The following is a 27,934-nucleotide window of genomic DNA, read 5'->3' on the forward strand; positions in this document are numbered from 1 at the left end:
CGCGACGCCATGTAAGCGCTGGGCTCCGTGGGAGGGAGGAGGGCGGTGGCGTCCTCCCGTCCCCTTAAGGGCCGGCGGCGGTGCGTGAGGAGAGGTCTTCCCCGGGCGGGCAGCGGTAGGGGAAGCGGAGAGAGCCGAGGGTTGCGGGCCCGCCATGTTTTACCTCACGAAGACGGCGGGCAGGGCCGCAGCGGGGCTCTCCTCTGTCACAGAGGCACCTCTGCCACAGAGGGAGCGGAGCCACAGGCTTGCAGTGGGTGCTGTCCCGCCTTAGTTGGGTGGGAAAGCCCACGGACGAGTGGTTTCTTGCTATAAAAAGAATTGTTGCAGAAACGAGGTGAGGAAGTGTCCTGGACTGGAGGCAATACCCAGGTCCTCCCTCCTCAGGAAATGCCTTTCACCCCTTTTTATCTCATGGCCTTTAAAGGCTTTTTAGTCGTTCTCTCCGAAAACATGTATGTTTAATTTTCTGGTTGATTATTTCGGGTTTGTTAAAAATAGTTTAATCCTCCCTAATTGAATTGGTAGCACAGAGCTACTTTGCTGTTTGCTTTGGTCTCTCTTGCTCTTCCCTGGGCATTGCGGCCCTGCAGCAGAGAGGATGATAATGGTTTGACCAGTTCCTTGAAGGCTGATTCACATGAGACCCCATAGCTTCATATGTGCAACAACCACATTAAGGCTATGTATGCACTTGGTAAAACCCGTTAGTAGCAAATACTTCAATAATCAGCTGGGGTAAGGTTGGTAAAAGGCCTTAAAGGTACTAGAGTCAGCAAAGTTGCTTACCACGCAAGTAACTAAGCTTGTGTCTCTGCCTACAGCAATTACGTATCACTAGCAATACAACCCAGCAAAAGAAACCTTGTGGTTTTCGGCTGGTTCAGGGGCTGGATCACCCATCCAGAGACCGGAGGAGCCCAGGTGCGGTGTGGAGACAGAGCAGGACGGCAGTACTGCCCGTGGAGCAGCGGGGCCACTCCTCTCCATGGCAGGGATCATCAGGTTGTTGCAGTCTGCTTTGTTGTCCTCCAGTCTTAGTTTTTAGCACTGAAATTTTTTAACTTTTGAAAAAAAAAAAAAAAATTGATTCTTCTTACTCCCCTCCTGCCCTCCTCCTGTGTGTCCATGAGTCTACAACTGTTTTCTTTTCCTCCCAGGTTCCCAGCATGGGGGTTTCCAGCTGCAGTCCTTGTGACTTTTGCTAGCATTTACTTTTTACCATCACCCATTGATCCAGAACCGTTCACGTATGTTCCTCTACTTAATTTTAAAGTTCAATAGCATACTTGTGTTTGTCGGGAAATACCTGTGCATTCCAAACTTCTCCTATACTTTTCATCCTGCAGGAGCATATAAAGCATGCTACTTAAGTTCATATGCAGGAGAAATTGTGTTTCTCATATAAAACTCAAAAATAGAAACACTTTTTTAAACAAGTGAATTTCAAGCAAAACAATGCTGATCAGTGTGGTATTCATACATACATGTAGAGGGATTGTTAGTAGATCTCAGACTAATGATAGGGAATAAAACTTTCTAGGATGATGGCAATTTTGTGTTTGTATTGATTTCAGGAAAAAAAAAAAATCTAAAAAGTCTGTATTCCTTTTAGCCTGGGCCTGCAATCTCCACAGAATTGTTAATTTAGTTTGAAGTAGTAGTTTTAACAAATTCTTTAAAATAAGAGAATACCTTGTTATTAGTATCTCTGGAATAAAGTCCTATTACTTTCCCTTCAAATAATTTTATAGTCTAATGTTGCCTTGTTTCTTACACCTCATTTATAACACATTTGGTGCAGTTTTGAAAAGCCACCTCCTGCCTTAGTTGGGTCATTGCAAGTGAATAAAAAGCTTCAGAGTGGACAAAGAATCTTCACAGGACAACTGAAAGGTCCCGAGTCTTTTACTGTTGATGATGAAGGCAAGTAGATAACTTCCAAATGGGTAAAGTTATACATCTGCTACATGTTATACATCTGATAGATCTGCTTAGTCAAGTTATTAAAAGAGGACACTTAAGAACTTTAAATCCAAAGAAAGAAAAATAGGAACGTTTGCTCAATGATTGCTCCAAAAATATTAAGATAACTGTATGTTCTTCCATATCTTCACATTTGTAAACATTTCACTGGAAATAACCCAGAACATTTTGTTGTCTGCTGCTTCCAAGGACACAGCAAATGTTATACTGCTATATTAAAAAACACAACCACAAGTTGTATTAAAATATAATTAAAAAGGTGTAAAATGGCATATTCTTCAAAAGTAGCATGCAAAAACAGCTAAAACTTTTTGTGGGAATTGTTCCAAATGTGAGTCTAAGCTTGGGCTTTTGACATAGACCTAGTGATAAGCTTGCCCTGTTTTTTTTCTGTTTCAGGTCTCCAAAAGCAGTGTTAATTTGCTGCTTGAGCTCAGTCACTGAGTTCAACACACTCTTATTTCAAAAGCTGTTATTGAACATAGAACCAAAGAGGGAGGCAAATGAAGTTGTTTTAAAATTTGCATAGTTATCAAAAACATATTTTTAGAGCAGCTTGGAATATAAAAGAACTTTTCACTGTAACATAAAACCTCCTCTAACCTATCCACATAATTCATCTCGGTTGCCTGGCAGCTGTGAGGTGGCAAAACGGTAGGTGAAGGAACCTTACAGATAGTGGGAAGCAGAGAGCTTGAAGCGCTAACAAGTAGGATGTTTTGCATCTTTCCAACAGCTCTTACCCAGAGTGTGAACAAAGTAGGGACTGCAATGAAAGTTCAAGCCAAATAGAGGACAGACACTGTGATCTTCTGTTTAGGACACAGGTTTAGTGCTGTGGACTCAGGACTTACCTGGTTTGGAGGAATTATTTTCCTCTTGATGTGTAAGTGGATAAAATAGATACCTGCAGTAGCCAGTACAGAGAAGTAGGCCACTCCCAGTCCAGAGCAGTTTGAGCTAGGCAGTTCAGACACCCTCCCTTACTGCTGGTGCTAGTTTTATGGTATTTTTCAAGGAAATATTGAATAGCCCAGGACATGTTTGTCTGAAAGATACTGTCTTGTGTGCTACAGAGGTGAGAGGTAATAATCTGGAATGGTCTTGTTTGCCATTGTGCAAGCTGAAATTAGAAGCGTTTTCAGTCGTAGCAGCATAGGCCTGGAAGGGACCTAGCTCACCACCTTGCACTGAGGCACCCATTCCTAGCAGTGTCTTCTCAAAGCTGTTTCCTTCCTGCTTTCCTCAAAGGCACTATTTTAAATTGTCTTTTTATCGCACTTTTTGTTCTCCACCTCTTCCTCTACAACTTTCAGAAAGGGTAGCATTCACAACTGGAGTTTTGCGGAGTATATTTTAAATCTGAGGACTAATCCTGCAAATGCTCTGTGTTGCCAAATCTAACCTCTTTCATGAGGCTGCATAAAATACTGGTTTGGTTCTATTTTTCTTGAGTGTGTTAATTCTACCATGGATCTTCCCTGAATTTAAGGATGTTTTAGGAGACTGGATTCAGTCAGTTGAAATCATACAATAATGACCAAGGTTGTAGTAAGTGTTGTGGTGATGTTGCCTGATTTAGGTAAATGCTGTTTTCCATATGAATAAGACAGGATATTACGGGTAACTGGAGTAGTTCTGTTTTGCCTTCACTTTATTACAAATACTCATGAGAGAAGTCTAGTGCAAAACCCACTTGCACTAGCTATATAAATCTAAATATAGCATCATAGCCTAGTGCATAGCATGATAGAAAATAGCATTACAAGTCTAAGATTTCTCTCTTTAAATACAGAATCTGGTATGTGATCAGAAATTTCAGCTGTTTCCAACATGCCTCGAGAGGCATTAGAATGCCAGTATATTTTATGACAGCAAAATTCAGCCTCTGTTTTTTCCCAGGCAAAGTTGTTGTATTGAACAGTGGCTCTGAAGTTCTCCCTTCAGATAAACAGGTGCCTTCTGTATGCCAGTAATCCTAGACAATTCTTTTAATCTAGATCTGACAGCTGATACTTTGAGAATCTGTCCTATTTGCTCATAACATTTTTCCATAGATGTGAGTGAGCAGATGCTAGACATTTTTATATCTGTTTCTCTGCTCTGGTGTAAGTGCTCATTAGACCAAGTCAGAATCTGTGTTTTTCAGTAATACTGGCACAGAAAGGTAGCATAACTTTTATGGAGTATCTTTTAACACCTGTTGCCAAGTGGCAGTGCACATTTTTAAATGTAAACAAGGCTAGGGTGAAAATGCAAAGAATGTAAAGAAAATAATGTCTACTTTAGTTCAATCTATGTAAATAAAAGACAAATCAGAGGAACGTTCCCAGTTAACAGACTTTACACTAAAAGTGAATTTTATAGGACTGGTCATGTGCATTGTACTATTTCAGAGCCTGGACTAGTCAAAAGGTAGGAGGATGCTATTTTTCAAAGGTGGGGCTTAACCACTGCTAGTGTTTTTCCTTTGATACTCTACACAGAAGTTCGTGGAGTTACGATACAACGTCAAAAGATTTGAAGACTTCCTGTGAGCTTTTTGCCTTGTTAATCTAAACGCTTTAAAGGCACAGGAGAAAGCAACTGCTAAGCAGGTATCCAATAAAAAAAGTGCTTAAGTCCTTCAATGCAAACTTACACATTTTTGGTATTATTCTGGTGGTTCAAAACCAAAGGAAAACATCACCGCTTAAAAAAACCCCAAAAACCACACTTGGTTTTTTTGCCTAGGATTTTAATGTCCTAGGAGAAGGGTTACTTTCATGTTTTGGATCAGTCATTGTAATGTTTTCCTTTCGTCTACTGAACATTTTAGCTAACTGATAATGTGGCAGAAGCCTCAGGACAAAAAGGTAGATCGTGTGAGCTCTGCTAATGCTTTCACTGATTCTCACTGACAGTATGAGGATATCACTATGAATCTTTAGTCCTGTCCTTGATGCCTGCCTTTGCTGCTAACCCAGAGGAGTCTTAAGATGGCTTTTAATTTTCTATGTTTATTTAAAATAAACATATGAACAATTAATATTTTTTCTAATCTCCAATTTATTATGGCTCTTTCTGCTTTATGAAAATATATTTAAAGTAAGCTGTATGGTTTCCTGTCCATTTCATTGCTTTGTGTGTGCATAGAATATATAAATTCGGAGCAAGAAGGAAGGGCTCACAATAATGAGGAATCTCATTTTTTTTAGAGTAAGTTTTATTTGCCTTGGTCCCTTTTAAAATGGTCTTCAAATATACTTATTTTAAGGTAATATCTACACTGGTACTGTGGATGGGAAACTGTGGATGATCAGCGGTGACCAGCTGCATTTCATTACTCAAATGGGGCAGGATATGCCTGAATGTGGTGAGCCACGGTTTTGATGTGAAAATGACAACAAACTTGTTCACATAAAAGTCACTGAATGAGAAACTGAAGTGCTATTTTAGCTATTGTTAACATTTTCTGATTCTTGTAGTTTTTCATGTAGTCTGCTATCATGTAGTTTTTCCTAATGTAGACAGGATTAAGTCATAATGGCACACTTCTCTAGCCACGGATTGTCATTTATATAAAGAACAACATTTTACAGAAGTCCTTCTATATAAAGCTTTTTGAGGGTGGTCTAAAGACACAATTTATCCAGTTATTTTCCTGCCTCAAGGTCAAAATTTATTTTAGAAACATTTCAAATCTTACAAAGGAATCAGAGACTTAGAATAGTGTGTCTTGGTACCATCACCAGTAACTGGACTGCAAGGTTGCATTTTCTTTCCTTACTTATAAATGAGAAAGACAAACACTGAAATGTTCATGTTTTTATCCTGTTGCTTTTTGATGAATCAAGCAGGCCTGAAAGGCCATTAAAATACCCGATTGGCTTTAGCCTGGTTTCCTAAAAATGTGAGTTTTGTAGGTGCTTTCCCGATCCCCAAAGTCCCTGTGCTGTGGGCTGGTCTCAACTGAATTTGAAAGAATTCTCAAAGATTACTGAACTTTTTTGAGTCTTACGTAAATAATTGACTATGTGGAAGTTAAGAAACCAAAAATGAGATCAAATTGATTGTTTCATTCAGTATGAGACCAGAACTCAGCCATTAACTTTTTGGCAGCTGTCAGTCAGTCAGCTTGTGTTACTGATGTGTTACAGCTCTAGTGAGCTGTAATGTATGTTGTCCCTTGCTTACTGGAGTACTGGGGGAAAATATGTATTTCGGAGTCGAGGGCATTAGGTCACAAAACTGTAAGGTGTCAAGCTTTACTAATGTCAGTGCTCTCAGGAAAATTATTCACTATAAAAATACTGGTAGATTTGTGGTAGATCTGTTTGTTGTAGTTTTACCTGAGGATTACTTGTAGGATTCTCATGTGACCTGTGGAACTTGGGCCCCTCAGCTGAAGGGAAGTAGTTGGTTAAATCCTTCCTAAAAGCCGTTTTTCCTCCCATCTTTTACTTGGGGGCTATAAATTAAACAGCAGCTGATCCATTTTACTTTACTGATTTAGTAATCCTACCAGTTCTTCAGCTGTCTTTAAAGTTGTCTGTGAAAACAGAGTAGAGCTGAATTTCTCTGTGGGTTGGGAGCGATTTTTTTCTTAAGTAACAAGGAACAGAGATGCCTAGATTGACATTATACTGTCACTTCCTTTGCAAGTTACAAGTTACTTTTAGAGAGAGTTTAAGGAAGCTTTTAAAGATCTTGTTTATTCAAGGATGATAGTTTAGCGCTTTTCAGCCTTTGCATTTCGGGATCTTCATTTTGTCAACCTCCTGGTCTTACGCTTCTTCCGATTTGTATCTCAGGAACTCCAGACTATGAACCAATATGTGGCCGGCCCCATGGAGTCCGAATGGATCAGGATGGTAACTTGATTGTGGTGGATTCTTATTTAGGCCTGTACAAAGTCAATCCAAGGACGGGAGAGAAAACCCTCCTGCTATCGAGTGAAAAAGGTGATACTACAGTTAGTGGGGAAGTAGATTGAGCTTGGGTTTGGTCCTCATGCTTATATATAAACTGGAAGATCAAGGCACTTAAACCAGTTGAGATCAGTACTAGTAAGCATGGGGACTGGGACTGACTGAAAGCCTGTTGGCTTTATATTTTTAAGATTTGTTTAAAAAATAGAAGAAAACAAAAGCAACGATGTTTGTCAGAGGCTTTGGGTTTGGCATGTGTTACGCTGGGCTGCAACCTGAACATATTTCCCCGCAAATGAAAGTAACTTGGAGTTGGACTTTAGCTTGGGACAACTTAAGGATGGCATTAACTATGAGATTTGGAATTGAAATGTCTGAAACTTTAAGCTTGTGTGGATCTGAATCATTTTGAACACTTGGTGGTTTTGTACTTATTTTAATTAGTAGTCATTTTTATTAACTAGGTTTGGATGGACTTCCTTTCAAATTTCTAAATGGATTAGAAATATCAAAGAAAAATTTGATTTATTTTACGGATTCAAGTAGCAAATGGGAAAGACGACATCACAAATACGAGGTGAGATGAGGTAATTTGTGGCCATTTGTTCAGGCAGCTTAAATGTTAATTTTTGTGCTGGCAGCACTGTGTACCAGGCTGCAGAAGAGACAAGCTTTTTTGCTTGTGCTTGTGTGTTTTAGCCAAGCCTGCTATGAATGCAGCATGTTCAAGCCCTGAGGCAGAGGATGGGCTGTGCTGTTCTGTAGCTGCTCTTCTAAAAAAACAAAACCCCTCCCGGTACGACTACCCAAAGAAATTGTCATGTGATACATGCTGTAAAAATCCAGACTGTAGTGTTAGTTTCTCTCCGGTATTTGTCTACAGGCATGCTCTTATACTGCGGTAAACGCAAGGTAGCAAACTGCTGGTATACTTGAAGGTATCTTTTCTGTGTAGTCACAGCCTTTGAGTAAAACTTTACAAACAGACAGTTTGTTCTAGATAAAGCCGAAATTCAGCGAGGTCACAGACACGAAGTTCACATTGCGTCTCGTCTTTACTACCAGAATTGTGGTTAAAATTAAGCAAGAAGAAAAATCACATGAAGGGAAATATATTTAATTTAAGGGGAGGGAATCCAGATCCAAGTTATTAAAGGAAAAAAAAAAAAAGAATAGTTGAAATCTCTTATGTGTCGCTTGCTGTTTCTTAAACCTACCAGAATTATTGTTTGGTAGTACATCATCTTTGCTGTTTAGTATTTCAGACTTGACAAGGGTTTGCCAGTACTAATGACAAACACAGAGGCAGTTTCCTCTTCACAGGGCTTATATTTATAAAATTCAAAGCTGCCCTGCAGATTTTTAGCACAAGAAACTTATTCAAATTATTTCATATCAGAAGTAAAATGTCAGCTGTTTACTTGCTTTAGCAAAACACTTGTGAACGCTTTCCGGTTTGATTTGAAGAAGTTGTAATTGTTCACAGAAGCCCGACAGGCCTCAATGTTTTGCTAAAGCAGGAACTGCAGAATAACATAGTTTGAACTCTGGGCTTTATAACCTCCACATTCCTCTGTTTCTGCAAGAATGCTGTGATCAGCCTGGGAAACGACTGCTGTAAAACACGAACAAAATCCTTTGCTCCGTTAGTGGTGCGAGCTTATTGTTTTTATAAAGATACCATCTGCCATTCTGTAAAGTCTGCTTTTATCTAATTTATGTTAATACAACTTCTGAATATTTTCTGTTCTAATTGAAACCAGGTATTTTGATAGCCTAGTTTTTCATTAGATGTATTGATTAAGGTAATCGAAACAAACCATCTTGGTCGCCTCTTGGCCTATGACCCTGTAACACGAACAGGAAGAACGGTGCTCAGTGGCTTGTACATGGCAAATGGGATTGCACTGTCTCCCAATGAAGATTACATATTAATAGCAGAAACCAGCATATGTAGAATCATACGGTATGTTAAACATGATTCTCCTTTTAAATATAAAATATTATGTTAGTTTATTACATGTTTTTAATCAATTTGTAGACGTGATTTTCATGTTCTTATTTTTCTGTTTTTCCTTTTCTAAAAATGTAAACTGAAGATGCGCAGTTAACGGGGTTGCTATCAGAAACTTAGTCTAAATTACTTTTTTCTATTGCAAGAGTCACAGGTTTTAGTTAATTCTAGGTAGAGATTAACAGTTGCCCTTTCTGCTGCCAAATGCTTTTTTTATACCTGTTTACTGATTTATTGGGCCCTAATTCCCTCAGACTCAATTACAATTACCCCGATGACTCCGTTATCACAGTTACAACAGACCTCAGAGGACAAGTGTCACTACATGATTATGATGATTAGCATAACACCCCATTTTAAAGGGGGTCAGTGTTTTAACAGTTTTTTACTTCATTGAAGTTCTAAAGCCAAATTTAATATTAGTTTTCATTTAACAGGCATATTTTGTATGAACCCATTTTTTTAATAGAACAGGGGGGTTACTGTTTATGTTACATGTAGGAAGATGAGTTTTTTGACCAATCAATCATTGTTACTCAAGTTCAGTCCCTCTTTGCATTTACTACTTCCTGCAGCATCCTTTTATGTATTTTGAAAAATTCCTTGCATGAATCAAAAAAATGATGGATCTTCTATGCTGTTAGGCTTGCTGTATTTTGCAGCAGCCACTATAACTCTATACAAAATTCTCTTTTTGCAGCTATTGGGTGAGTGGAGCTAATGCAGGAAAAAAAGAAGTTTTTGTGGACAATCTGCCTGGGTATCCAGACAACATCAGATTATCAAACACAGGCTTATACAGAGTTGGAATATCTACTACTCGCTTTCCTAGTTTCTTTTCTCCTTTTCTGGATGCTTTAGGACCATATCCATTCCTGAAGAGATTTATTGCAAAGGTAACTTTGACACTGTGTAGTATTAACTATCGGTGTCACAAAAATGTTAATTTTTTAAGTATGAAAGGACTTACTATTCTTCATTAGGAAACGCAAGAGACAACTGCTTCATCTTTGCCAGCCAGCATCCCAACACATACTAACTTTGATTTTTCTGGAACATTTAAGGATTGGTTTCTTTTTTACATATTAAAACACAGCAGTTGTACTGATGTGGTAATACCGAGAACCCATTTATAAAGTAGAAAAATCAATACTGACAAAAGTAGTCCACAGTTGCAAGCTCTCAGCCCATTGTTTATAGCAACGTGATAGTGTCAAGGCAGGTGAAGAACCCTTTACACAACATATGAGGATTTTGCTGTAGGAATCAAACTCTGCAAAGTCATTCTTATCAAGCAAGAGTCAGGGAGCTGGTTATGATTAACCCATGCTACTTTTTCTAGGAACCACGCTGCCTTTTCCCTGGGACTTGCGCAGGAAAAACACTGAAGCGGGTGATTCAGTTGTGTTCCGTCAAGTTCCTCTTATTCCTGTTTTTAGAAAATGGGTGGCTTTTGGCAGCTGGAATAAGTTCAAACAACATCCACACCTTCTTGAGCAAGCAGGCACTGACTGTACGTTAAGATTAGCGAGTGATTACTGGACTGCCAGCTTTAGACACAGTCCAGTGGGTATTATCAAAAGATTAAGTGACAGCTGAATCCAACTAGAGCCATGTCTGGAAAGCAATATATTAGCACTGCCATTTCTTTCTAGTCATACAAGTCCTGTTCCCCCCCCACCCCTTGAATGACGTGTTAACACTGTGTATTTCTTTTTCTAAACCAGGTGACTCCTTTATCATTCTACAGCATTTTTCTTCACAAACATGGCTTGTTCTTAGAAATTAACGACAAAGGAGATATTGTGGCGAGCTTCCATGATCCTGATGGTAGTGTCACTTGGGCTGTGAGTGATGTCTTTGAGCATGATGGGAAGGTGTACCTAGGTAATACAGAGCTGCCTTTTCTTGTGGTGCTACAGTAAACCTTACAGTTTTCATAAGCTGGAGCAGCAAAAGAAAAATAGCAGCGTTGTTTCAAGCAGCTGTTAAATATTTTTCTCTACTTAATGGAAGACTGCTATGTCACTGAAGGAGAAATGAAACTGATACCACATGGTTAAGCAGAAATACTTGTTTTAGAAGCTTGTGAAAGCCTCAAACTTAAATAGGTTAAAGGTATCAAATCACCTTGCTCTATAGTTCAGAAAACAGTTATGTATATATTTTTAAACAGTTGCACAGAATCATCCAAGGAATTCTGTTATAGAGTTAACAGGGATTGAGGTGAGTGAGTAGCACATCTTACTGTTGCTCACAGTTCCCACTTTGGAAAAAGCCTGATGTAGGGTTTTATTCTTCCTCTTTCCCAGAGGCAGAACATACTGCTTTTAATTATGAACAGCAGTTTCTCCATTGGCTCCTTTGTTAAAAGTTTTCCATCTATTCAACTACATCGGTTTCCAAGGAAATATGAGCAAGTACTGCTTGCATTTAAATTTGTTCTCTCACCTCAGTGTTTCTTCCTAGTGCAAAGCAGTCACGTGTTGCCTTGCTAGATGCTGTATGTAAGGTTCCCTGTGACCACAGAAAAGCTCACTAGTGGCCATTGTTAGGCAGCAGGGCAGTAAGCAGAGAACAGGCTTATAAAGTAGGAATGCAATCTTTAGAAATGTGACACGGCTTGATCCTTTGCAAAGGTTTAACTGAAGTTCAGTAACAGAAAGATAGGAAGTTTGATAGGCAGTTTATTTTTTTTTTTTCTTTCCCAAAAGTGCAGCAGTGAACAGGGTTCTCTGGAAGGGCACTTTCTAAACAAACGTTCAAAACAGCAGAAGTTAAGTATGCTCACATACAGAGAGAGTAGTACAAACAAAATTCATTTTAATTGAATCACAAGAAATGACAGCTGTTTCATTATGACAAAATATTGTATTATTTAGCTTGTAGAATCAGTCTTAAATTTAACTTGATTGAAAAGGTATCATACCTGCTTTGGGTGTGTGTTTGCATTTATGTGTCCCTGTCACAGCTTTATTCCTCAGAATGAAGCTGCCCAATGGGGCTCTGCTGGGTAAGCATGTACGAGCTGCATTTGCTTATGCTGACGTGGTAATACTGAATGGTTTTTGGTTTAGGACGATGTAATAAAGTTATTAACTGTATTTCTCCCTGTATAGTATCTACTTTACCAGATCAGATCATTAAAATTCACAGCTCTGCTTTTGATAATTAAGATTTAAAAAAAAAAAAGTCAATCACGTTTTACCTAAACCCAACTCTCTACCAGTAAGGCCTTTTCATTTAGCCTTTAGTAAAAAGGTACAGATACAGCCATGGTCAAATAGCATATGAAATGGAACATCCAGGAAGACCATTTAGTTTTAAAATCACTTAGTTGGGAATTAGATCTGGATAAGAGTCAAAGTTTCTTCATAGTATTCTTTTAATCATCAAGGATAAGAATTAACACTGTTCATTCAAGGCTGTAAAAATACTCAGAATTAACTGCTTCATGGAAACAGACACCAGACAAGTGACAACAAACTCCTCAAAGCAATGGAAGGCAGGCAGCTGTTGGTTCCTGTTCTTCCTACAGCTACGTGCTTTTGCTGAACAGGTCTTAAGTCTTTATCAAAACGTGGGAGTGAAGCAGATGATAGTTTCCTGAACCGCTATTCTCTTTTTGGTTAAGTAAGGACCGACTAATTTCATTCTCAATTTCAAATACAACATTTACTACCTATGACAGATTTCAGGTATAGTGTGGTTCTCTGACAGTGAGTGTGTTAAGTTATTGAGCCTAGTTACAGACAAAATGCTTTATAGGTGTGTGTAGTTAGCAAGAGTGTTAATTTGGGTAAAACACCTGAATAACCTATATCAGTTCTGTCAACTTGCATATTATAGTTATTAGGCAAAAAGTAAACCATTAAAAAGACAATTTCCTTGTTATGGCTTAAGATCACTTTAACACTAACTTTTCTTAAAGTTACACATCTGTACCCATAACATTTTTTTTTCTATTAGGAAGCATCGCAACATGCACTACTTGCACTGAAATTTAACTCAAGTAGAAAATTGACATATGACCTAGATTTGATAGAACTGTTGAGGGTTTAATGTGCAGCAATCCATGTATTTCACTCTAGCCTCCACACAGCTACAAAAATAAAGTTTAAACAAAGAACAAGTCTAAGTTGCTAGAATTATCTGAGCGAAACACTACATGAATGAACTTCAGGTTTAGCTCAGTGTGCAAGAAAACACTTGAGAGCATGAAAACAACTTTGGTTTTGTTTTCAAAGACAAAACAGAGTCTGAAGGATATTGATGGGCAATACTAAGGCTTGAGAAACAAAGAACAGGATAAAGCTACAGTTGTAGTGGAGGAAAAAAAAGTCCCGAGTATTTGAAAGCACATTAAGTAGTCTGAGTATCCAAAAACCTCTGCATTTATACAGATGCTCCAGCTGAAAAGTTACCTTTCAAGCAATTTTTTGCCTCCAAATATTTGGTCACTCTAGAGATTTGCAACAACGAGTTAGATTTGAGACAAAAGCTCTACAAATCTAACCTGTAGACCATCACAGAAGTTTGCAACTCTAAGCTACAGGAAGGACAACTTCTGTGCTTCAGAATTAAGAGCAAAGAAAGTTCAACTTATTGTAGCATTGCTTGTATCTGGTTTGTGGATCTGTGCACCGGGGTATGCACCTTCACAGTTTTGAAAGAGTCATACTTTGATGCCTACTTAATGATTATTTAGTAGAAGGTTTTGTGTGACAGAAGTTGAAATCATCGTGCTCTCTGTTTGGGTAGAAGATCTGAAATAACTAACTAAAAACTAAATAGTTGTGCCACAGTTTGTTTGACAAGGGAAAGATTATCTTGCCTGATAACACAGTTGATTTGCCCGCAAGCAACATGAACTTGTCTTGCAAAAGATGATATACAATGTGGTGTTTCTGGAGGGTGTTTTGCCAATGAATCTATACAGAAGTTACACGCTAACACCAGTTTGGGTGTTTTTCAAGATTTAGAAAGATACTCAGGTTTGGGTGCAAATGATGGCTGCATTTCAGATAAGCCGAATCATAGAAGGTTGAAAAGACAACATCACCCTTCCAAAGGGAAACCAAGTGATAACGTACTGCAGTCAGACATCTGACGCCAGTCCTTTGGTGTGAAGGCCACTTACTGCAGATTCTGAGTAGTTATGTCTCAACCAAAAAGCAACACTCTATGAAGCACTTAAACTGCCTAAAATAGCCCTCTTAGCCTAACTTCTAGTGAGCAATGATTTATTTATTTTTGGCTAGTTTGCTCTCAAAATAATTTACCTTCAAGAATCTAATCAACATAAGATGTTAGACAATTCAAGACAGTTGGAGGTTAGAGACAGATCAACTCTACTGTGGTGCCCTGGGTTGGTGGTTTTTTGTGGATTTTTTTTTAGTATTACTTCTGTTCATGAATTAAAACAGACTTAAGAGTTAGCTCAAAACACAGGCACACTTATTTGAATATTTGTTAGTCTCAACACTTTTGTTTAACTCACTAGGAAACCTATATTAAACCCTAAGGGTTTTTTCAGTAGTACACAGTAACCCATTCCAGCATTTCAAACTAGAAGGAGGTTGAAATTACATTCTTGTTTGCAAGCTACCAAAGCCATCCGACAAAATTCATTGGTCTCATTTGAAGTGGTCTCATTGAAAGAGAGTATTTAGCATACAGATTTTCCTTCTGCACAAGACACTTGCTAGTCAGATCCTACAGTTTTGACTAATGCCTTCCTACGCTATTTTGGGCTAGTTTGCTATTGTCATTAACAGCTTTGAGCTCTGTAATTAAACATAGCTTTTAAGAAAGTCTATGACACTGAATACGGGTGAGCATTACTGTGCAATAGCGCCTGCCTATCCGACCCGACTCAAATATGCATTTATTGATTTTTTGAACAAAATAAACTGTTCAGATTCATAGGCATAGGTTCACCTCTATGCCCGTGATATGAAAAGGTACTTGAAAGACAAAGGTGGTAATCAACTATCTGAGCAAGACAGATTAACTGTGTCTAACGATTTAGAGCTACAGTTCAGCTGTAAAATATACATATTGCACAAGGCAACCAGCTAAAGACAAGGGTTTTTCTTCCCAACGGGGTTTGAATAGCCCATTGGAAGTCTTCCAGCTGCGATCAGCGAGAGTTACAGAAACAGACCTGCTGCAGTCACTGGAGAAACTGGTCAGTGGGAGCTGATTGCAAGAGGCTCTTCAATGCCTTATAAGGACTGTGCAGAAAACCTCCGAGCCCGAACACCGTGATTGCTGAACATGAGCCGTGGGTCAAACCTGTACCTACAGAAAGGAACAGAGTCTGTGTGAGCTACGGTTAGCCCACAGTGACAACGCTTCTAGAAATAGCTTATTTCTAGAATAGCTCTGGTACAGGGCTACATGTATAGTTGCTTTCTTGACAGTATGCAGTAGGGACACTCTCTCTACATATTACGGCAGATGAATTATAACGATGCGCAACTAAGGAGCTGACAGTCTCCAAAGAAATAAATACTAGCTACAACAACCCAACAGCATATTGGCAGGTGTAACATTAAGCGTTCAGGAGTCGCATTCTGACAGAAAGCTTTGCTGCCTCAAATTACAAACTTACATAGCTCAACTGTAAGGACATTTTAAGTAGTGCTTAAAAAAGCTTCGGTCCAAACGATTGCTGACTGGATTTTGAGGTAAGAAGTGCTATTTACTCACAACAGCTGACTAATACATACAGCTTAGGTCCTGGAGGAAACATTCTTTGCCAACAGCATCTCCAGGAACAATCATAGCAAGTGTTTGCCTACAGAAACCTGCAGAGCTTTTCCTTGTTTGCAGGCAAACCTGAGGTCCCTTGTCTCTGATACTCAGCACAGCTGTAAGCTTCAGCTATTCCAAGTTAACAATGGCTGACAAGATTCAAGTAGTAGTATTAATACCATCAAGTTATATTTCATAGGTTAAGTTAAAATAGAGATTAAACATTAAAAAATAGAAGCATCAAGAAAGCATCTCTATTAAAGAACAGCATGTATCTCAGTAATATTATATTCCACCATAAATACCCTCTATAAAGGCTTAGTTTTAAAAATACATAGTTATATTTAAAAGTATTATCATAATTAATTGAAGCAGTGTTTACCCGGGATCGAAGACACCTGGTGTACGGCAAGTTGCTCCTGAACAGGACTGCAGCATCATTAATCGATAGTTCATCTTTTCTAGAATTTCTTGATCGATTGTTTTAGCAATGTTATTGATCTGGTGTGGATCTGCAGTCAGGTTATACACTTCCACAAACACCTGTAGAAGACAGTTCCTGCACTGTATTAAGTCCTAAATGCTAGTTAGCAATTAATTATATTATTTGGGAAGAACACTGTAACAGTGTATAGTCTCAAATGTTTTTTTCAACTACATTGCAGCATCCCCACACATAAGCCACGTTTAGCCACATGGCTAAGTGGTCAAAGACAGGACAGCGTGCAGGTAAAGCTGAAGTTTTGTGATAGTGCAGTACTGTTGGAAAAGTTCTTACTTCCACCTAAAGTACCCATCTGCTACACAGCAGATTTTTTTCTACCACATAAACGGAACCTGTGTAACGACTGGAAGACCACAGCAAGAAGCCACAGCTAAGCTGGCTGTCGTTTCATTAATGGATCTCAACATACACAGTTTTGTGACCATCACAGCACCGTTATATGCTCATCAGGTACTTCCAGCTCCCAAACTCAGACAGGTGTCTTAACTACACGTACAAAGTATGCTGAATACAAGTATGCTGTAACCCTAATACAAGAAAGCTTTTTCTGTGTGCACACGCTTTGAGAAGGTTTCTTGTGTCCTTTGAGAAGGTTTGTCTGGAGGATTTTAGGGCAGATTTGTTTTTTGGTACACGAAATCTCTAAACCATCCTGTGGGACAAACACTAGTCAAACATCTCAAGAATTCAGCTGAGGTTTTGTCTGTGCTGGATAAAGTAGGAGGCGTGAGTGCAGATGATGTTGAATAAAACTGGCTGGGTTGTGTCTAACTTAGATAAAGATGCATGCAGACAGACTTTGTTTGCAAGCTTGCTTGTAAGGTTCACTGCAAGGTTTCGAGAGCCGCATTGCTGCATCTTCCTCAATACCATTAGTTTTAATTTAGCTGACCCAGGTAAGCTAAGTGACCCAGAAATGCCACAGCCATACCTTCTTACTGGAAAAAAATGTGACATGAAGTGTAGTATCAGATCAACTTTGGAGTCTACTTTTACGAAGAAAGCTGCAACACTCATTTAACTTCATCATAAATTGTCAGAAAATGCAAAAATGAAGGGCAGGGTCTGCTAATCAGCATCTTGGTCTCCTTTACAGTCTTTCTTGCTATCTTACTGCAAAAAACACCTTGTGGGATCTACTCCCCTGCTTTAAGTTGTTCATTGTAGGCTACCAGAAAGTGTTTTGTGGTGGCACGATAACTGGGGATACCCGCTGTTTATGCATTTATTGCTAATTATTTATTTATAATAATTTATAAATAAATAATATAATATTTATATATTGTATTATTAATATAATATATATTTATAAATAAATTTATAAATAATAATATATTTATTTATAATTTATTTATAAATAAATAATGCATTTATTTATATTATCTGCTGACAATCCAGTTTATTAGATTTGTGACCCGGTCACCTCACACCCAATATGCTCTCTGGAGCAGCTGTGTGCAAATGGGCACAAGTAAAGATCAGCCCTGTAACACACCAAGTTTTGTGCGTACAGCGGGTGCTCCCCTAGAGAGATTTGAACAGTTTCTGAAGCTGGGACGTTATGTCCCTTATACCTGAACAACTTAAGATAAGGTTAGAGACTTTTCTCACAGTTGTAACTTAAATACTTGTTTTGCCAGGCAAACAAGTGAGCGATAGAAGAGAAATGATCAGCCTGGGATTTCAGTTCTTCCCAAGGAAAAGAGTTGCAGCTGAACGTAAGAACAGCAGAGGTACCGAAGATATTTGTTGTACAGAAGACTCTGCCACATGGAATTAGGGTAGGACAGAGAACCAAACCCAGCCCCAGCACAGCTCCCCATCAGGCTGTTAGGCGATACCAGAAGGCAATAATCATAGTTTAGGCTATTGTCCCTTCCCCACTCCCCTCCCACCCCCTTTTTTTCTTTCCAGAACCCCACCAGAGCTTTGGTCAAACATTCTCACCAGTAGATAAATACTTCACTGTTTATCCTGCAAACAATGCTAGTCTGCTTTTCAGGGTACTTTATGGAAACCTTAAGAGCAGATAAGAGTGCAGACAGTCGCTAGCGCAGTTGTGAACAGTTAACACTCGCTACTCAGACAGATACTAACCTCCCGGTCATCAAATTCACAGTACTGCAGATCCCAGGAAGTTGACAGTGTCCTCACACAAGCATACGTGTTGTTGTAGGAATCTTCACAGACACAGTCTGGGAAGCAGTGCTGTGAAGTGAGCAGTGAACAAAAGCTTCAGAGCTGGAAAAAACTGAACTAGCAATCCTTTTCGTCAAGTCTATACCAGCTCAAGCCAACTGCAGTTAACTGAAATAAAAACCAGAATCTTAGTCCTACACACCCAAGTCTCCACTGGGGTTTTTAAGCAAAAACTCAGCTCTTCTAAATTTGAGAAAGCGTTGTTAATGAACTCACCATGATCCGGTGCATTTTGTCTGGGAAGCTAATGTACATACACTGAAAAGAACAGCACAACACACACTACTAAAGACAACACCAATGGGATGCTTTACTTAAAGCAAACCACCTTTGATTCAGGAAGTAGCTAGTGACTTACAACAATAGTTACATATAAGAATTGCGCAATGAGGTCACTGGAAGTTCAGAAAGAACACGATGTCACTGCTACCCACTTTGCCAAGCCCGCACCTTCCTGCATATTTCTCCAACCCTGAGGCCCTATAGATTCCCACTGAAAGGGTGACTGTGTTCTGTATGGTCATACGGACACATCAGTTCTGCATGGCTGGATGTCTCCCTCCAATTCTTAAACGCTGCACAGGACCTACAGAGCTAGCTCCTACTTACCAAGACACTGTGCGCTTACTTATCGAACCAGGTTAGTCCACACAGCAAACAGGTTTAATTCAGCAGCTATTTTCTAATATTAACAGATCTTGTCCTGCTTACTGTGACACCAGGTCCTAGGCCAGGACAGGTAGGATCACTGCCGTTGAATCCTTCTCCTTGGTACTCCACCAAGAAGTCTGATCTCCACGTCACATTTTTGTCTCCTCTCTAGGACAAGAAGTTAACATGACTTGGTATTCACTGCACTGTGAAACAGAAGAAATTCTCCATGCCTGGTATAACACTAACACTGCTCACTGCTTACAAGGCACTCTGAGTCATGGTCCCTAGTTTGAGTCAGCCTTAAAATAATATTCAGCTAGATTAGACCTTCGGTTAGAAGGTCTTGTGTAGCTGGAAGACAAGGATCTGACCCAAAAAGTACAAAACCCTCACAAGAAGGTGTACTAAAGTACTATCTTGAATTTATAAAGAATCATGAAGTAACACAAAACAGGAGCCACATGGCCAGATACTACTATGTTACAGACAAGATCCCTGTAACAAGGCTGCTTCTCTTTGGTTTATATCAGACTACCGCAATAGATAGATAGAAAAAGATACCCTTGGTGTAAGGAAAGAAACAGCTTTAAGAAGCAACTAAGTTTGAAGCTGCTCTATTTGTAGCTGCATTTTATTTAAAAGACAGAGGGAGAGGGAAGTTTAAAGTTAATATACAGCACCATCACAGGCATATACAGCAAAAGAATGAGTTTCACAGTTTTGATGCCGTCAGAGTTTAAACTAGATGCCTTTTACCTGCTTGTGTCTAAAGAACAGCTTAAGGTTTGGACACAAGGTTTTAAAAGCAAAGCACTGTTTTAAGTCTGGATGATCTCCTATGTTTCCAAGTAAGCCGCCTTCAATTTATAGACCAAATTTAATTAAAACTAAAAGGATCAACTGCAAGCAGCTTTATTTAAATAGGCTTCTGCTCACTTACTGGAAAGGTCAGGCTTACTTTATAAAACCACACGCATTTTTCCAGAGTTTAGGGGGAAACACTAGTTCTACTGAAAACTGAGGCAAACCAAAGACTTAGGTAAGAGCAGTCTGCTTTTCTCCTACGTCTATGCTGAGAAATCCTAAGGAAAAGGGGAGGGAGGATGCAAGGCGGAAACAACGTACAGCCTTCTAAAAAGGAATTATTACGAATGGCAGGATTAGCCAAAGGGTGACACAACTTTCTATCACAAAATGACCACACAGTTGTAGGGTTTATCAAAATACATCTGCATTTAAACAGCATGCCTACTTTTTTCACTAAGCCACGAACATCCCACGTGAAAATGCCATCAAGGGAAAAATCTGGGTTATGAGTCGACCTAGTCTATCAAAGGAAGTAGTATTCACTTTGAAGAATAACCCCTGCGAGAATTACTGGTTACTATCCCTGTCCGTCTACTTACCAACAGCGGCAATAGTGACATCCCATCCATCTGGGTCTTATTCAAGTCATACCCCGCGATATCCAGAATAGTGGGACCCAAATCAATATTTGCAACAAGCATCTGCAGGGTGATGAAAACTTACTTCAGAAGACCAGAACCTAACAGTTGTAATGAGACTCCTGTATTTTAAGTACTTGTAATTTTAGGTACACCTAAACACTACTTAATTTCATCTTTATAGGCTAATGGACCCTGTAACAATTCACAAGCAATGGTAGGGTCTTTGGAAAGTGAGCTTCACACCTCGTTTATTTCTGTAGCCTGCAATTACTTAAATGTACTGATTCAAGCAAGAGCACACAGCTTTTTAGAATGAGGTCTCTGCACTTCCTACCACTCCATATATTTCATTTCATTGATACATATATATGCAGGAGAATGAATTATTACCTAAAGTTGATAACTGTGAAACAATATTAGAAGTTGAGTGGTTAGTATTAGTGGTTGAGTCCCCATCCCTGGAGGTATTTAAAAGACGAGTAGATGAGGCACTTAGGGACATGGTTTAGTGGACATGGTGGTGTTGGGTCGACGGTTGGACTCGATGATCTTAGAGGTCTTTTCCAACCTCAATGATTCTATGATTCTAAGTAAATCTGTACTCTGATTTAACTTCTTTCTTACCTTGTTTGTCTGGTTTGGTTTTATCCCTGGTCCCCGAACTAGCAATGGAACTTTGATATCAAACTCATACAGCTGCCGTTTGTCTATTGGCAAAGAAAACTGGCCTATACAACAGAAAATGGAAAAAGTTAAATGGCTTCCTGTTTTACGTTTTAAGAGTCTTATGTTACATAATGTCCAGCAACCAATCTTTTAAGAAAGTCGGAAGAGGTTCTTAACCCGAACTACATTAACAAAGTGGAGGACAGGAACAAACAACTTCAAAGCATAAGCCGTATCTTAAAGTTTAACAGCTTAGACACTGCATTTTTAGTTGTACATGATACAGACAGGTCTTTGACAGATTTTTACTGGTTAACTCTTTCACAGCAACTTTTTCTACAGAACACAGAGACCCTTCCTCCATTTCTGTCCTAATTTTTATGTATACCAGGATACAGTGGAAGAGATGAATGCTAAAAACTGCAACCAAGGACCAACCAAACAATAAAATCCCCAAACACCCCACACTGCAACTCCAGATTGTTTTGCAACTCAAATCAGTACTTCTCATGTCTACAGTTTTCCACAGCTGCTGTTCCCATTTTCTGGAGTGGTCATGAGGGTGAAACGTTACGCGATTTCCTGGATCTGCTAGAAATCCTCAGTAAGCAGTGAAAATTTTTACCAGTGTGGAAGCCATTGTCTGATGTGTAAAAGATGTACGTATTGTCTAATTCTCCATTCAATTCCAGTTTCTTCACTAGTTTCTCTATCAGGTCATCTACTGACAGCAGAGTTTGCCACCTATACAGAAACAAAGTAATTCATATTGGAGTATGAAAAATTTAGAATAATTCTGACTGCAAGTGGGGCATTCGTATTCTGCTTCAAGTCAGTGTACGCACGGTAAGTAAATATTGTGCCTGCAAATTCTGAAAACAAACTTCATAGATTACTACACTGTACTATTTGAGGCTGCAATTTAAGATAGAAATAGACTGTTTGTCTTCAGTTCTTGTTGATTTTATTCTGTAGTGTCTGAGAAAGACACCAAAATGCCGATTACTTCTTATCTGGAGACAGTCAAGACCAACTTTGAAGCAACACAGTGGCAAAGAGTCAGAGTTATCTCCTGCAAGGTCACTTGTTACTAGTTCTTCGTATCTAGTTTTTAATATTAAAATACAAGAATGCCATGAATTTTATTGTCTATATGAGATCCTTTCTGCTTGAAAACTACATCAGCTCTTTTGTATTACCCATGCAACATCAGGGTCCATTATTCCAGTGTGTCTAAAGCCTCGAACAGCTCTACAAGTTATTCTTTCCTTTGTCATGGGGTTTGCCATTGAGACAAGTGACTGCTTCTGATAAGTCAATAACAAGCCTCCACAGACTAGTATTATGCTGAGTTAACTAGTTATTCAATTCTTGGATCCTGTTGTCTCCAGGCTTAACTTAAGATTTTGTTGCATAATTTTACCTTCGTGTTTTATAAAGCAACAGCCTGAAAGAAACTTGCTTTTCCAAAGTGACAAGCAAATGCCTGATAACCCCTCAAAATGGAGCTTAACACTTAAAGTTAAGCTAATGTTTGTTTCAGAGCTTTTAAAGAAAACACACCCACAGTGTAAACAAATACCTTTCCTTTCTATTAAAAAGGGGGAACAAGCTGTATCTTCACATTACTCCCCACATCCCTTTTTATAAAAAGGAATCAAGCACCCGCCTTGGCCAGTCAGGTATTCCCATGTGAAAACACCAGAGACTGAGAGCCAAGGTTAACAAATCAGATTAGCTGGCAGATAAATCGATCACATTTGCTGTACATCATGAAAGAATCTGGAATTCAAGTGAAGTAGAAGGTAAGGTCATTTTTTATGAAAACCTGTCGTGCACTGAAAAAGAAGCAGTAGAGACACCAAGCATGACTGGTCTTCATGATAAATGATGGCAGCATTTGGGGCCAAAATATTTCTGAAGTCAATGACAAGTTTCTTTGCAAAAAGTAAACCAGAAGTCAGGTTTGCTGAGACAGATGCCAGAGAACTATTACAGGTAATTTGACATCTATTGTCAGACTTACTGCAACCCTTTTAAAAAATACCTTTTCTTTTTTTAAAAACAATAGAACTTCTGAGTCGAAATCTTAAGCAACAGAAAAATTCTTACCGCTTTCTATAAGCATCATCAAGAAACTGTATTGAAGAGTTAGTCATTGGAGTCTTCGCTTGTCGAATTAACCAGTGCTTGTTCTAAAGAAAAAAGACAAAGATTAGCGTAGGAGAGAAGAACCAGCTTTTATATCTTTCTTAGACCAATTACAACAGAAATGTTGTTTAGGGTAAAACATCCACATGATTCCTGTGAAATAGCCAGGCAATGCTATCAAGCTGACCTGACTCCAGTTTTCCCTCTTGGTTCATGTAAAATCTGCATTGGAAGAGTAGAATATATTACAGCTCCATTATGCACAGCCCTTGGTGAGAAGAAAACAACTGTGGATCTTTTCAAAGCAGCTCAGGGAAGAAATTTGTAAAAGGAGCTAGCGAAGGCTCTCCCAGAGATAAAAGTCTGATAGCCCGAGACAGGTCTGATGGGAAAAAAAAAAATCTGACAGATTGAGCAGCATTGTAAGATTGGACTTGGCTGTCAAAGTGAGGTTCTTTTGGGACTCAGATTTGTGAGCATTCTAACATAGGTAGAGAGGTGGGGAGAAACTCCTGCATCAAAAGCAATTAGGACTACCGAATTTATGGACAGGTGAGGACAAAGATCTGCAATGGTGCCACTGTCAGATTCTTGGTAGCCTATGAACTCAGGGCTGGAGACTACTGAGGGGAGCAGAAACATTACCATTTTATCTGGATTTTTTGACTCCAGAACAAGAGCATTTCTTTTGCTGAAGCGTTAATAATCTTATAGCCGCATCCCCAGCTTTCAGACTCCCTTTCTCCCCTCACCCATCACCCTGAAGTAACAGAGATGATCTAACTTGTACGAGAAGCGATACTCCCCCATCCTGAAGCAGCAGTCTGAACTGGGTCAGCTGCCGTACAAATACATGGGGAAGTCTGTTGTGAACAACCTGAAGGTTAGTATTAGTGGGGAGCAGAATAAAGGAGAGTCATGTCAAGGCAGCTTTACACTTTTCCATTTAGTAGGTCAGAGACGACCCTCTCATCACCCTCAGCTTGAGCCTGTATTTAGTTGGTCACTCCTCTCCGCAGAACCTCTCGTTTATGCAATTTCCCTCCTGTCACAAGCAAATGACTCTGAACAGGCTCAGGCTTAAGGGACTCACAACGGAGTGACTCATATCTCCTGCAATTATTCAGTTCTCCTGTTTTCTGTTCCTGTAGACTGAAGGGAAGATTTTTTGGCATGGAGACTTAATACCATGTCCAGTTTATTTTAATTCAGTTGTATCCAGATCTCTTACGGCAGTTGTGAAACAATTCTCTGGAGAGACAGTAAGTCTATCTCAGCAAGAAAACTCGCAGCATAATCAAGACCAAGCATCTAGGACTTATGTGTTGGTTGAGAGAGGAAAAAGTAATGAAAAACATCACAATCCCCATCCCCAGCTCAGCAGAAGCTCTTCAGAGAAAGAAGGAGCTGGCAGTGTCACCTGTGCACCAGCCACCTTTCACAGGAGATGGGCTCAGGAGATGCCCTCCATAAGGCACGACCACGCTGGGTAACTCGGGCAGATAAGTCACCTAGTGCAGTAGAATCTTCCTTTTCTCTGGAGTATTTTGTTCTTCTTTCTCTAAAGTTTCAGGAACTTCACACATCTTTGTGGATTGGTTTCACCTGAACATCTTTGTGGATTTCAATAAACTTCACACTGACTCAGAGTCCTCAAATCTGCTTCCCTGTCAGTCCCTGTCAAGAGTCTTTCACCGGTTACATACAAAACTGTGCACCAATCTTGCTGCCACCCTAAGTCCCATTCTCAAAACAAGTTTAGGAGACCTTGAGACAGCATACCATACCTCGCCAGCAGAATCTGAACACAGCTGTGCTCTGATTTTGCAGGAAAACACACTGCATGCAAGAGATATACCCGACACATCTTAACCAGCTTCTCTCTCAGAATGGCTTAGATAAACCACTCATCTGGGCTATCAGTAGTCCTGCTTGGGATACCAGACAGCTACCTATCACTTGATATAGTGCCTAGCTGAGGATCCTAAACAGAAATTAAAGTGCGCATCACCGGCCAGAGTCTGACAACAACTTAACTCCTGTTTTTCATGCAGAGATTCTGCCTAGACGGCTCCTTTTAGTACCCCTTGCCTACATATATATAAGGAAGCTAGGCAACATTAATTTAGGAATCAAGACTGTATTTTTTGGCTAGCTGCTGACTTTGCTGGTCAAGTTATTTCTGACTTGCTATTTTAAAAAGCATTCAGCTATTACAGTAATGGAGTCTGAGACAGTTAGTGTCTTAGATTTAAACTAATCCCTAAAGTTAGGGATCCTTTTACAGAGGAAAAAAGTCTGATTCCTACTCCCCTAGTTTGAAGCTTAAGAGGTTGGGCTAAAGTATTTGTTACTGCTTGCAGCCCTTTTCTCCCCTTTCATGTTTTTATATCATGCTGATAAGCACATGGTCATTTTGCAAGCTACAATCCTCAGCTAAAAAACAAGTTTCATCCTGTATTACAAGAGTCACAGTGACCTTAGAAGAGGTGTCACTGGGCTCCAGATGGGCATTTAGGCGATGGTATCTCTTAAGATTAGGAGCAAATCTTGAAAGTGAAGTTGAACACTGAACAGTAGTGAGTTCTATTTTAAACTAATTGAATCAAAACCACAAAACCTCCGTAGATTAAATATCTCACTAGATTAACTGTTTGTGACTTTCACTTTCACTTATTGGCAGAGTAAGTAGCAGCGGATTAGTCTAAGCTAGACCGTATTTGGCCAATTTTACTGGCAGTGGAAGGTACTGCCCTGTCACAAGGATGTCTGCGAGTTTGTAACATTAGGCTGAGCAATGCTGGTTACAGGTTATTTCAACAAACGATAGGCAAGTTCCAAAGTCCTTAGTGACCCTGGGCCCTGGTTCATGATGTCATAAAGTCCTCTGGTTAGCCTGATACGCTCGTCAGCTAGGGGCAGCTTTGCCACAAGCTCAAGTAATGGACCACCCACCCACATGAGCAGATGTGCGTAGGAAGACAGGGCTCTCGTCATTCATACCTGAGCCTCTGTGTAGCACACTACCTATGTGTTCTCCTGAACGTACCGAGAGCAATGAAAGAACATTTTAAGAACTTCAGAACAGTCTGGAAATTGGACAAAAGAATTAACTTTTTTCCATTTACCAATCATAACTCCATTGTACTGCCACTTATCATTTTTGCCACTACATTTTTTTATTTACAAGATATTGATATGCAAAAACCTCAAAGTCACAATAAACATATCTTACCCTGAAAGGCTGATTGACATAACTAAATAACAAGTCATGGTATTAGCCTTTTCTTCTCACTGTTTAAACTTAATATGCAAGTCAGGGTCATTGCCTACTGCTCTCATAAGCTAGTAGAATAATCTATGCAGATTCTTGCCAGTTAGCTTACCTTTCCATGAATATTAAAATTGCTGTTTCTTGGTGCACTGACATTCTGAAAGCTCTTCGTATACTGTGGAGCAGCTGTCCAAGGGGAGTGCGGTGCTGGGGTTGAGATCATCATAAAGAAAGGTTCGAAATTAGATTTATACTCCAAGAAGTCCAATGACATGTTGGCCTGTGAACAGTTTTGTTGGAGAAGAAAAGTCATACCTCCAAAGGAAAACAGCAGGTATTTGAAAAATTCCAAACTAGACATTCATAACTTATTTAGAGCTCGGTAGTACTGAGAACATTTAAACTATTTCAGAAGCTTATTGCTTGCTCATCTACAAGTGTCCAGAACAGCAGCTCATGATAAAAAAAAGTCCCAAGTGTTCATGTTAAACAAATCATTCATCCCACATCTCTGAACAGCTTTCTACTTCAGACCTTTGCATTATTTAGACCTGGAAAGCTCATCAAAAGTTTGTGCTTATTCCAAGTATCAACAAAATCCACCTAAACTCTGCTTTCATCAAGTAAAATTCGAGCTTTCTTTAACACAGCCTGAGTCTGTCTGAGGCTCTCAGATGCCATCTCCTGACTGATAGATCCCAGTTTAGCAGTTTCAATTGTCTTCGGAAATAGCAATAGTTCTGAAAAAGTTTTTCAGCCCCACTGTTTACAGCATACACTCATGCTGTAGCAAGCTCCTAGTTTCTAAGGGGTGCCACATTTCCACTCGTGAAGCCGGAAGCTCTAGTGAAGGAGAGTGCCAGATCCACTCACTCAGGCCACTGCACTTTCATTTTCATTCCAGCCTATGCACAATTTCAAGTAGCAAGTTAGAAGAGATTGCAAGTTCCATTTTGGCCTTCCCTTGGTCAGCCTTTGAAATTAAAGCTTCAGAGGTATTACTCACAGATGAGTTCTTCACTATTCAAATCTTGCAACATTTTCCTTTCCTGTCTGATTAGTATACCCCATTTTGGATATTCTTTTCTTTCTCTAGAAGAAACAACATAGTAGGAATCCCCTCCTCTTCCTTCCTCCTAACTTCTACATCTAAGCAAGTGGGGCTGGACTTCAGTTACATGACAACAGAATTAACGGAGGATAAGAACTGTGTGAAGTTCAAAAACCTGGTTCAGAAACCAGTATGATGTAGGTAAACTCAGAGGTAGTCAGCTTAGATTTTGTTAGCTTAAGCTGCAACATGTCAGGACTGCAGTAGACAGATCCAGGTGTTCAGATTCTTAATACCAGACTTAAGTACCCAGATGT

At 39.4% G+C, this 27,934-nt stretch overlaps 2 protein-coding genes across 3 annotated transcripts in view; one reads left to right on the plus strand and one right to left on the minus strand.

Annotated features, from left to right (window-relative positions):
• On the plus strand, positions 1 to 12,014 carry LOC143157441 (adipocyte plasma membrane-associated protein-like). 2 transcript variants are annotated; one of them, XM_076332266.1, is made up of 10 exons: positions 1 to 11; positions 825 to 1,005; positions 1,161 to 1,250; positions 1,805 to 1,926; positions 5,243 to 5,341; positions 6,780 to 6,929; positions 7,361 to 7,473; positions 8,702 to 8,862; positions 9,611 to 9,806; positions 10,638 to 12,014. In XM_076332266.1, exons 2-10 carry the CDS (start codon positions 989 to 991, stop codon positions 10,833 to 10,835), a joined length of 1,146 nt encoding a protein of 381 aa, XP_076188381.1. In that variant the 5' UTR covers positions 1 to 11; positions 825 to 988; the 3' UTR covers positions 10,836 to 12,014. The 2 variants fall into 2 exon arrangements, with proteins under 2 accessions (XP_076188381.1, XP_076188388.1); XM_076332273.1 differs by lacking the exon at positions 1 to 11 and adding an exon at positions 281 to 337.
• The window catches only part of GNS (glucosamine (N-acetyl)-6-sulfatase), a 21,571-nt gene continuing 5,353 nt past the window's right edge, over positions 11,717 to 27,934 (minus strand). Inside the window, exons 6-14 of the mRNA XM_076332257.1 lie at positions 26,679 to 26,846; positions 23,254 to 23,336; positions 21,767 to 21,885; positions 21,100 to 21,203; positions 20,434 to 20,535; positions 19,085 to 19,192; positions 18,272 to 18,382; positions 16,052 to 16,212; positions 11,717 to 15,213 (exon numbers count right to left, since the gene is read on the minus strand). Of these exons, the coding sequence (XP_076188372.1) occupies positions 15,138 to 15,213; positions 16,052 to 16,212; positions 18,272 to 18,382; positions 19,085 to 19,192; positions 20,434 to 20,535; positions 21,100 to 21,203; positions 21,767 to 21,885; positions 23,254 to 23,336; positions 26,679 to 26,846 (1,032 nt within the window). The 3' untranslated portion in view covers positions 11,717 to 15,137. The remainder of the gene's footprint in view (positions 15,214 to 16,051; positions 16,213 to 18,271; positions 18,383 to 19,084; positions 19,193 to 20,433; positions 20,536 to 21,099; positions 21,204 to 21,766; positions 21,886 to 23,253; positions 23,337 to 26,678; positions 26,847 to 27,934) is intronic.

This window comes from Aptenodytes patagonicus, chromosome 1 (assembly GCF_965638725.1).
Source record: "Aptenodytes patagonicus chromosome 1, bAptPat1.pri.cur, whole genome shotgun sequence".
Taxonomy (NCBI): Eukaryota; Metazoa; Chordata; class Aves; order Sphenisciformes; family Spheniscidae; genus Aptenodytes; species Aptenodytes patagonicus.